Source organism: Tauraco erythrolophus, chromosome 26 (genome assembly GCF_009769465.1).
Source record: "Tauraco erythrolophus isolate bTauEry1 chromosome 26, bTauEry1.pri, whole genome shotgun sequence".
Taxonomy (NCBI): Eukaryota; Metazoa; Chordata; class Aves; order Musophagiformes; family Musophagidae; genus Tauraco; species Tauraco erythrolophus.
In genome coordinates this window covers 2,117,445-2,128,401 of record NC_141490.1, presented here as the reverse complement: position 1 = coordinate 2,128,401, position 10,957 = coordinate 2,117,445, and the positions used below count along the sequence as shown (strand labels likewise).

General features: G+C 48.6%; 2 protein-coding genes across 2 annotated transcripts; one reads left to right on the top strand and one right to left on the bottom strand.

Moving 5' to 3' along the window:
• Window positions 1-2,218: 2,218 nt before the first annotated feature.
• On the bottom strand, window positions 2,219-5,523 carry CRYAB (crystallin alpha B). Its single transcript, XM_009990760.2, has 3 exons — window positions 5,326-5,523; window positions 3,587-3,709; window positions 2,219-2,422 (listed from the first exon to the last, which is right to left on the bottom strand). The coding sequence occupies exons 1-3, from the start codon at window positions 5,521-5,523 to the stop codon at window positions 2,219-2,221; spliced, it is 525 nt and encodes a 174-aa protein (XP_009989062.1).
• Window positions 5,524-7,678: 2,155 nt separating this feature from the next.
• HSPB2 (heat shock protein family B (small) member 2) lies at window positions 7,679-9,154 on the top strand. Its single transcript, XM_086627042.1, has 2 exons — window positions 7,679-7,772; window positions 8,703-9,154. The coding sequence occupies exons 1-2, from the start codon at window positions 7,679-7,681 to the stop codon at window positions 9,152-9,154; spliced, it is 546 nt and encodes a 181-aa protein (XP_086483168.1).
• The last annotated feature ends 1,803 nt before the right edge of the window (window positions 9,155-10,957 follow it).

The window sequence follows — 10,957 nt, the reverse complement described above, 5'->3', positions numbered from 1 at the left end:
GACAGCACGTCTTAGTTTTCCCAGTATAGCTGGAGGTACACCACCAATGAAAATGATTATAGAGCGAAAACCTGTATGGGGAACTGGAATGAAGAGCGATACAATATCCAGAAAATTGTGCAGCACAAGCCACTTCCTTCCCAGGTATGTCCTTGTGCTTTTTCCTTATTGTGGATATAGCAAATCTCTGTTGAGATGATCACTGGTCACTGAATTTGTCGTGCACACAGGGCATTACCCTTCCCATCCTCAGCTACGAATACATCAGAGGTAAGCCTCCCATGATAGCTTCCCTTTCTGCAGCCTTACTAGTCTTTTCTACTGTTTTTTAAAAATGCAGAACGGTAGCAGTCAGCACTCTTTTCTCTGGTGAGTGCCCTACAACAGTCCCACTACAGGTGTAAAGATGTGAGGAATGCTTTTCTGTTTAAACTAAGTCTTACTCCTTATAACGGTGGCCCCAGTCCAGCTCTTTCCTTTGCTGTTCAGCTGGTGAATCAAAAGTCATCACTGAAGCTTTGTGATCTTAGGTTAGGCTGATCTGAAAGTAGTAATGTGAATGCAGCTACTTTAGTCTTCCGTAAGATATAAAATGTTAAAGTTTTTTGCTTATATTTAGCCATGCTAAATGTGAGTTTTTCTTTGCAGTATACTCGCTGCTTTGAAACAACATACTCTTCCAATTACAACAAAGGAAAGCATCAGAGAATGAAAAGTATGTGCACAGAACTGAAACTTAGTCTGTTGGATCTGTAGTGTAGCTAAAGAGGAGCTTCTGAATGACACATGTGCTTAGAGATGATAGGATTGTTTTCTGTTGTTTTCTCATTGTTCCACCACAGAACAGGTATTTCGAGTCATTCAAGGAGTGGTATTTGCGTCTCAAGTTTTCTTGTCTAGCTAACCTCATCATGTTTATCTCCAAGGAGCTTTCACTCAAAATTCCCATTTCTTGCTCCTGAGTTTGAGCCTAACAAACCCCTGCTCTATAGAAAAGATTTACCTCAGTTGCACTCTGGATATATTCTTACTATTTCCACTTACTTACTCCATTTTTTGTGCATTTTTTCTTTCAGGATTTGAATGAGAACCTCATTGGTTTCCAGGACACCACCCTGAGTTGGAATCTCCTTCGTTCAACCCAGTTGCTCAGTCCTACTGCACAATATACTACAGGCCTCCATATGGCAGCATTTACTTTGCTTGTGTCCAGCACTCAGAGAAAGAGCAAAAAGGATGCAGGAAACGCAACCAAGATGGAAAGAATCTGCAGGCTATGCCTTCAGAAAAACAGGAGGCCTGTCTGCTAGCAGTGCTACAAGGATATATTTTGAGCAAAAAGACCTGTTGCACACTAAAGCCAAATGTAGCATCATGGGAAAAATGTTCTTCCTGCTTTATAAGCTGTGTTGTTTGTAACCTATGTGTGTTTCTGTTGTTTTGTGTGCAAAGGTTACCAGTCACCCTGCGCCTTGTCAGTCAAGCCCAACAATGTTAGCATAAATCAGAGCAATACTGTAGATGCCAGATCCTGTTCATTTTTTGAAGGGCACTGACAACATAGTTTCAGTGATGTGCACCATGACAGCAGGACGTTTTTTTTGTCTCTGGATATATCTGTGTTTACTGCAGCTATGCAGTTTTCATCTGCAACTGCTCTGAATTAGTTGCAGCACTTGGATGCTTCTCCATAACATGAGTCATTCTAGAGATTTAAGATAGAGTTGTCTTCTGTTCAGTTGTTATCTAATACCCACACTTCAAATGGGTTTCGATTGTCATGACGTTGTTTTACCAGCCTAATCTCCACTGGAAAAACTTTTCTGTTGCTTGTGAAACACTATGAAATCCTCTGCCAACATTGAAGGAAAAGGCTCAAGCGATTAGACGTTTGTAAAACATTAGAGTACAAGAAGTAAAACTAGCAAAGCAGTTCTGAACACCAAGACAAGCTCTCCTGGACACACCTGCCACTCAAGCTGTCAGCGACAATGATGCCAGGTTTGTTTTCCTGTACAGCAACCTTACACCGCTTTCGTGACCCAACAATTCCCTTGTCCTCAGTGCTCAAAACAAAAAAAAAATACAAACTGCTTATTCATGTTTTATTTGTTAGTAAACTTACTCAGCATAAATAATAAGAGTAGCCATTCAGTATAGCTGGCATCTAATGAAAAGTGCTCTTGAATGGCCCCCTGGGGCAACTTTAAATAGCAGCCTACTTCCTTTGGACTCCTGCAATGGCAGGCTTCTCTTCACGAGTGATAGGGATACTGCGCTCAGGGATGTCACTTTGTTTCCTTGGTGCGCTCACCGTCAGGACACCATCCAGAGAGAGTGATGAGGTTATAGTCAGAGGGTCCACATCGTCTGGAATCCTGTATTTCCTGTTGAACTCCCTGGCAATAAAGCCATGTTCATCCTTCAAAAGGAGAAGAGAAGGAACAGCCCATATTAGAAATGTTCCACAGTTCCACCTAAACCATGGATCCTTTGCATACAGTCTGAGATCAGGAAACTCCAGCTCTCAAAAGGAAAACTTTTCAGAAGGTTAAAAGGGTTTTTATTCTGAGATGGCCTTTTCAAAGAGCCAAGACTGTCCAAAGTAAGGCACTGCCCTTGCCTAGGCTGCAGGTGCCTGCAAGTACACTGTTTACAGGAGGAGGCTTTATGTTCCAGCTCTTGTGCTAGCCAGAGACTGGCTTCATTGCACAGTGGTGTGCTGTCATTCCTAAGATGCAGCAGCCAGCTAGACCTACATGCAATGCCAACCATGCCTGTTCCTGAGGGTCTCCAGAGCTCTTTTAACACACAGCTTTCTAGTAAGCTGATCTCTGCTATAGTGCTTGATTATTTTCTTGGCCAAAAAAAGTTGCAGAAGCTGTGTCAAGATTACAGGCTGTGTTTCCTGACTGACAGATCTGTGCTTCCAGAACCTCTTGGAGAGCACAGTTTCAGTGACATAGCTACTTTATCATGTGGATTCTATCCTTCTGGCAAGGAGGTGGGAGTGGGTGGTGGGAGGGAGATGGGGACTGGCAGACTCTGTTATGTCCAGCTTTGGACATGGCTTTTGACTTCTGCCTGCCCAGTTGCCACACAGGTCTCCAGAGCCAGCGAGCAGTGGGATAACTGACAGCAGAACACAGCCTTTAAGGATTACAAACTTACAGATGGGCCTTTTTCAGGAAGAGGTAGCCTCATGGTAACTGAACAGGGCAATGCACTGATCCATTATGTGGTTTAATTATTACAGTTTGTTGTTAGCTTATTGAATGCCTCCCTGCATTCCTGGCCTCTTCCCAGAAAGAGGGAGGCCCAGAAAAGCCAATTTCAAAGATGAGTTTCCAGTTCAGTTCACAGTTCATGTAACATCACCAATAAATTTCCACTCTGTTGCTGCCCAGTCTGGCATCAGCTGGGAGTGGGGGTTGCACAGGGCATCTTCCATTAGGATTGGTTGTTAAAAAACATTGGAAGTATCTGAGATGAGCACAGGAGAGGATTGTTTTGTAGTCTCCTTGTTTAACCATAGATGAGGAAGTTCGCACTGAGTCTATCAGTCGCACAGTTAAAGTAGAAGTACCTGGCGCTCCTCGTGTTTCCCGTGAATTTCTATCATGTCCCCAAGCACCTTCACTTTTAGCTCCTCAGGGGAGAAATGCTTCACATCAAGATTTACAGAAAATTTGTCCTTCTCCAGTCGCATCTGCAAAACGAGGAGGTGATTTCAGGAAAGAGCAGGTGAGACTTTCAGCTTAAAAAGGCTCTCAGAATACATAGCAGTTGAAGACTCAAACTCAGATCTACACATGCATTGTCTGACCGTAATTCAGTCCTGGAATTCTGATCTGGGCAGCTTTGTCCCTTGCTAGCCTATTATATTAATGCCAATTATTACAGTATCTAAAATGTGAACGCTTTCTCTTGATCACATGGGATAAATGTTTTCCTTGGGAGTGAGGAAGAGATTCTCTTAATCAAAATGTGTTAAAACTGACTCTTTAGTTGACGTACAGGTTTCACATTCAATTCTATTTACAGAGTGTCTGCGGATTTCCAGTTTCTCTGACTGGATTTCACAAAGTTTTTCAAGCAAAAGAAAACCTGACTGTGCAGCTGACTGCAGCTCATCTGCAGGCTTGCAGGCCTTCCCCTGCTTCATTGCTCTTTAGTAATCAAAATAATGTGTCACTGGCAAGCAGTACTGCCTCCCTGGTCACCTCCATTACCTGAGCAGCAAGACTTCTACTGAAACTGAGACACCTGCTGCTAATCTCACCTCCTTCCCTTCCATTTTGCACTTTATCACCTCTAAAAAATACTGCTTTTTGTTGCTTCCTGAGGTTGAATTTGCATTTTCTGCCTGTCTTGGACATGTTTGTGGGACTTTGCTATATGAGCTTGTTGTCTCTGCCTTCCTGCTGCATTTGTGGTCAGGGAGCAGGTGAGCCTCCTAGAGCTCTGCTCTGGGATGTGGAGGCAGCCTCTGTGCCAGCTCTAGGCTTACTGGTTTCCACAGTTTGACCTACAAGTCTAAGTGCTTCCTCCTCCTTCTAGGTTATTTGTGAAGATTTCTCCACGGAGATAGTCAAACATTGTTATCTTTGGTGCTTATTATGGCTGCTTCAGTGGACAGCCAGACCCAGGTCACTAAATCAAGAGAAACATTATGCAAAAATTAAAAAATACTTTCACTCCTTTGGTTTAGAATAGCTCTACAAGTTTCTTGTAAATGGGACAGTTGACTTGCAGAACAGGCAAGGTTGTTTAAACTGTGTGCCTCTTGGCTCAGCCCCTGAAGCAAGCAGGCTGCTGCTTCATGATCCTTTGGGTCTTGCATATTCCTTAAAATGCTGCGCTCCTCAGCAGTTACTCTTTAAAATAGGCCCCTTTTTTCTCAGCAACAGTGAGCTCCCACACTTCCTGATGAGGATCCTACTACCTCTACCCACTACCCCGTGCTGTTTGCTTCTCAGGAGGAAGTGGGATTGAAAGTTTTGCAAAGCAGACAGGGAAATTAGGCTTCCTCCTTCCTTCGATCAGCTCCTACAGTCGTTCGCCGCACACACTCAGCTAACTTTGCCTCTATTCCCAACACTATGGCAATACTTGCTCTCAGTCACAAGTGATTAGCAGAGCATGCAGATGTTCTTGCATAATGCAGAGGAGCAGAGGCACAAACATACTAGTCTTTTCCCCAGCCTTTTCCTAATAACCCCCTACAAGCAGCTTCCAAGCTCTCAGCTCTCATACGTCTTCAGCTCCAGACCCATCAGGATGTGCACATGGCAATAACAAAGAGTATTAAGAAGGGAAGATTACCTCAGAGAGTCCCGTCTCTAGCCAACTGGGCATCCGAAGAATGGGGGATCTCATCAGGAAGGGACTGAGGCTGGGGGAAGCAGGGAGCAGCTCTGACTCCTGCAGATGCTCTCCAAAAATCTGGTCAAAGATACGACTTGGTGCCAACCAAGATAACAGGGGTCTGCGGATCAGGGGGTTATGAATGGTGATATCCATTGGAGTGCGCTGGAAGAGCCTGGCAAACAACTGTGCTGCAGTGCTGTGCCGGGAACCGGGGGCAGATTTATACTCGTGCAGCTGGCCTGGCCTTCCCTTCCCCCCCCCCCCGCCCCCTGCTGAGGCCTCTTGAACAGTGGTGTCAGGGATTTTATTGTCCCACTCTTGGGCTGGTCCCTTCGGCGGTGCCCAGTAGCTGTCTAGGGGATTTGAACACGCGGCTGAGGAGGAGGGGGAAGGGGAGAAGAAGAAAACGAGCCTAATGGGGCAGCAAGAAGCCAAACTGCCCAGCCACCCGCCCCACTCCCCACGTGCTGTTTATCTGCAGAGTCCCAGGCAGGCTTGGCAGATGTTCCCAGCTGCTTTAGATGCCAGCAGGATCAATGCTGCTCCTATCTTTGGCTCATGACAAGGGGCTGTTGTTCCCACTGCCAGCACTGAGACTTCAGCTCCTACATCACCCACCAGTCTAGGAAGAGACTAGAGTTCCTTTGCCTCTCCCTAAGGCAAAGGAAGCCACAGGCCTGCTTTAGTCAGAGGGCAGGAAAGATCCCAGGAGGTCTTTGCTGAGATACTCTCTGCAGCCCAGTACCCCCTAAGATATTCTCAGCATCCATTGGTGTGTGTGTGTGAATGAAGGATGGCTTTCTCCACAGTGCCTCAGCCCAACACCTCTCACCATTTGCCCACTATAGAAACCACTTTGCTGGAGAGAGCAGAAGAGCCTGACTCTGTGACCTCAGAGTACTCTGGAGGGCTGTGAGCAGAGATAAACCAGGCATGTACACGGCCTCCATGGTGCTGCACCGCAACATGCCTCCTCAGGGATGCAAGCTACCTCTGTTTGCCTCTGCCCCTGCAGTAAGCTGATTTCCTATAATTACGCTCCTATTAAGTCTCAATTCACCCATCTATTTTAATTCCTGCCTTGCCTATGAATCTAAATCATGGGTATGCATTCAGCCTAGCAACTGTCCTTAAAAGACAAGAGCTAGTCTCTGCCTCTGAGAGCTCGCAAGTTAAATACAATTACTGGCTCAGAGGCACATCATTCTTACTGCCAGCACCACCAGACCCTTGCAAAAGGGTCTGACCCTCTTCCTCTCAGCTTGGAGCAGAATTTGCTCTGTGCAAGCTCAGGCCATAAATACCTTCTTTAATTCCCCATTACACCAACAGCAGTGCACCTGCTCTCTCATACTGCAGGGACATGGACTCAATGAAATCTTTGGTTTCAGAGTACAAGGAGCTCAAGTGGGCACTACTTCCTCCCCTCCACTCCCCACCCCCATTCAGTAAAACTGGATCTATGGCAGTTTCAGATCCCTGGTTAACTCGTGATCTCTGGCACAGGTATTTTTCCGGGTCTCATTAGATTGTGCTAAAGCCCTGGCCAGGGAACAGTCTGGACAGACAGATTGCAGCAGCACAGTTTGCGATATGGAGGTGTCAGTAGTGGGATCTGGATCCTGTCTAGCCCTGCTTAACTACCTGCAGCACTTCACCACTCACAGGAACAAAAGGCTTGAGCCGTCCACTCAGCTTCTGGGAAAATCAAGCTCCTTTGTGTAGGGCTGATTTAGGCCTTAAACTCACAATGGGGTGATAGTGACTTCACATGACTTTGCACAACCTGATCAAGCACCAGCCAGCATTAGCTACTGCCCTGTCCTCACAGGGTGCATCAGGGCCAGCAGGATCATTGTCAGGGACTCCTTGAACACGCTTGCAACGAGCCTTCTTGCTGGCCCTTGCCTTTGGGAGTACCACAGGCAGCAGAGCCTGGGGTCTGTCCAGCTGTCTCCTACTTCAGCCTCTCTCAGCTCACCTTTGTGCCTTCCTGCTGTACTTGGCTGCCCATTTGCCTCCTGAACCCCCTGCTCAAGGAGGGGATCTCAGAGTCTGGGAGGAGGTGCAGGATTTTCCAGAGACGTCCCTGACTGTGAGCAGTGCCTGCACTCCCTGCTGGAATGCAGTGAGAAGCTTCCCTTGTCACCCTGGCGAGGCATCCTGGGTCCTGTGCGTGTGGCTATTTTGGTCCATCTTTTTATCACACACTCCTCCCTGTGGAATTTGTCCAATTAAAACCTTGCAATCTGCAGCCTTCACTCTCAGAGGCAGTGAGTGCTTGGAAGGTCCCCTTCCCAGACACGCCATGGCTGCACGGACTGTTCCCCACGCCTACCCCATGAGTTTGGAGTACGAGTTTGCCAACCCTAGCAAGATCTATGACCAGAACTTTGGAGAAGGTAAGAAAGGAGATGGGATCCCCTTGGCACCTTTCTCTTCTCTAGTGCAGGAGGGCTGGTGTCATCCCCCTGGGAAGACTGAGCTCCAGAGCAGGCCAGGGAAGCTGGAGCCAAGGAATTTTGAGCATAAGAACCCAGGTCAAATCAGGGGGAAATAGCCAGGGAATAACCAGGGTCTCTCTCATCAGGTCCACTTCCTCCATCCGTGCCTACTACTCTCTCTCCTGTCCCTCCCTCATGCCCCCAGTGGTCTGGCATTCATGCATATGCTGTGCAAACATGGAGCAAAATGCCCGGGGGGGGGGGGGGGGGGACGGGGAGGGGTGCTGGGGGGGAGCAGGAGTGGTGGTGGAGCGGTTTTGTAGCTGGAGGCAGTGGAGAAGAGCTGAGCTGGGGTGTTCAGCACAAAGCCAGGCAGTGGCTGGCGAGGGGAAGGAATGTGGGCAGCAGCACAACCATTCAGCACCGGCACAACAGCATGAAAAGGCAAAAAGCTCTAAGGAAAGCCCTCTGGACAATGGCACACAAAAGGCCTTTAGTTCTTCAGGGCACTTTCTTCACCATCAGCATTTTCCGTGCCCATCCCTGGCTGTGGGCTTTGCACTGCAGAGCGCCCAGTGCACCTACTAGTCCCTCCCTGTCCACCCAGCAGACATGCAAAAGCTGGATGCCAGCCCTTGGCTTGCCAGCAGCTGCTGGCTGTGTAGTGGAAGGCATGGCTGGCAGGCATCTGGGTCTGTGTGTGTTTTGGAGACAAAAAAGCCAGGAACCACAAGAGATTCCGTCCATATTGTGCTGATGTGATGGCAAAACTACAGTGTTTGCCTGGTCCCAGCCTCCTCCTGTCACTCTCCCCTATCTGCTGCCAACCATCCTTCTCCAACTCCTTCCCCTGGCAACCCCACACTCCTCACTGAGTCTCATTTTCAGGTGTGTTCCCATGTGAAATTTTAGCCCCTGCCCTGTACCATGGCTACTACATCAGGCCTCGGATCAATAAGCAGCTGGATCGAGGCACTTCTGAGATCAGCCTCAACGAGCACAAATTCCAGGTGTTCCTGGATGTCTGTCACTTCCTGCCGGATGAGATCACTGTCCGCACCATAGACAACCTGCTGGAGGTGATGGGACAGCACCCACAGAAGGCTGACCGCCATGGCTTCATCTCCCGAGAGTTCACCAGGACCTACATCCTCCCTCTGGATGTCGACCCCTTGCTGGTGAGAGCCACATTGTCCCACGATGGCATCTTAAGCATTGTGGCTCCCCGGACAGGGAAGGAGGTGAAGGCCAGAGTCAACGAGGTGAAGATAACCCAACAGGAGCAGCCAGTGGGGAAAGAAGAACAGTCTGAGGAAGGAAAAGGGAAGGAAGAGTCCTAAAGGCCCCAGATCTGAGCTTGACCAGGGAGGGGGGAGGACAGGGATGGGGAATCCATGCTGCCAGACCCCTATTTCTCACCATCAGTGTTTAGCAGGGCTGTGAGGCAGCCACGTATATGCTAGACTTCTGCTTCTTAAGGCTGATGGCTGGAAAAAGGGACTTGGAACTGAAAACGGAGGGGGATTGAAGTGTTAGTGTGAGGGAATGTAATGCAAGTTTTCTCCTAGGTCAAGTGCTCATTGAGCACCATTCAGGGTACTCTTGTCTCACCCCAAATGGCAAGGTTCGCTCTTACTTTAAACTGTGAGGCTGTGCCTCAATGGGCTGTTAAACAGCTGCTATGCTTTAGCCCAGAAGGGTACCAGGAAGAGGCAAGAGATGATCCCACTGCCTCACTTCTGAGCTCATGGCTGACCTTTGTGGAGATGGAAGTGCTTGTCGGTCTGTAAAGGTGCCTGTGGCTCTCAGGAGAAAAGAGGAATAAATGCCTCTGATCTTGTCTTGTCTGCCTTGGATTCATGTTGCTTCTGGCCAAGCTACTCTGCAGCAGGAAGGATGGACAGTGCCTTAGCTGCTCCAGATGCAGGGAGCAGAGCAGTGGAGAGTTCACTCTGGGCTCGTCTGTGGAAATGGCATCAGTGGGGACGTGGAGGGACTCTGTCTATGGGGCAGCCAGGGAGACCTGTGTGATTGGCCCCGCCTGGCTCAGGTGCAGCTGGAGTTGCTTGCTGTTGTAGGGAGCCCACAGTGAGCGGTCGCCTCGAGGAGAAAAGAGATAGAGTGATGGGCTCTTGGAGGCTCGCTGTGCATTTCCAGACCTGGAGCTGGAGTTAGCCCAAGTAAAAAAATGCCAACCCACAGTCTCTGCTTGCTTCAGCCCTCTAGTTTATGGGACATAAGGCTTGTTCACACACAGACCTTTTCAGCCCTTGTGAGGGGAGTGAACCCCAAAATGCTGAAGGCTCTGCTCAGATCCCAAGTGCCTTACTGGCATCCCAGCACTCTCTGTAGAGTCACAGAGGAGATGAATTTGGCCCCTTTTGCAGACACCATGATGATACCAGCTACATGAGAAATGACTCCGCAGTCTTGTGATGTTGGGCCAGGGATCATGTGTGCTGCTGTCAGTGGCAGCTGCTGCCTCGTATGGCCCCGAGGGCTCAGCAGGTGCCAGTTGCAATCCTTGTCTTGTCAGAGCCAATTAAAGCAGCCAAAATGCTGTGTCACTGGCCAAATACGGGGGTCCCTGGCATGCCTCAGTGCAGCCCTCCCCCAGAGGTGAGAGGAGGTTCCAAGGTCCCCATGGACAGAGCCTTTCCCTCTCCCTGCTGGGATATGACGTGCAGGCTTCTGCACTCTGCCTCCATGAATACATAAGGCCAGAAATGCCTTGCTTAGGAGTCTGTCTCATTCAGTGTACTTCCGTGGTTGCTGAAACACTGGTGTAAGGCTGCTTTTTCACTCTCGCCAGGAAAAGTGGGATCCTGACCAGAGTGAACCATTACTTCTCAGGGCCCCTGCCAGCAATGAGGATCAGGGTCAAATTAAGAGCAGCCCTGCCTGCCAGCCTCAGGAGAGCAAGTGAGAAGATGGCTAAGCCTCCACCCACCCAGTGCAGATCAGATACCCACACTCACAGTCTGTACTGCTGAGACATGCCCTTACTCATGAAGTAGGACCAGATAACCTGCTGCCAGTAAGTATTTCAGGCACTGTCAAAATAAAAATCACCTTTACAACAGGCTTTGTCTAAGTCAATAATAATTCCAGAGATAATCCTGGGCTAGTGACTTTCAATTACC

What these genes read in the sequence shown, in the direction of transcription:
- CRYAB (XM_009990760.2), bottom strand. Translation starts at nt 5,523, where the DNA reads ATGGATATCACCATTCATAACCCCCTGATCCGCAGACCCCTGTTATCT. An exon ending in TAGAGACGGGACTCTCTGAG is followed by an intron (nt 3,710 to 5,325) that starts GTAATCTTCCCT and finishes CTCGTTTTGCAG; the next exon opens with ATGCGACTGGAGAAGGACAA. An exon ending in GGAAACACGAGGAGCGCCAG is followed by an intron (nt 2,423 to 3,586) that starts GTACTTCTACTT and finishes CTCCTTTTGAAG; the next exon opens with GATGAACATGGCTTTATTGC.
- HSPB2 (XM_086627042.1), top strand. Translation starts at nt 7,679, where the DNA reads ATGGCTGCACGGACTGTTCCCCACGCCTACCCCATGAGTTTGGAGTAC. An exon ending in TGACCAGAACTTTGGAGAAG is followed by an intron (nt 7,773 to 8,702) that starts GTAAGAAAGGAG and finishes TCTCATTTTCAG; the next exon opens with GTGTGTTCCCATGTGAAATT.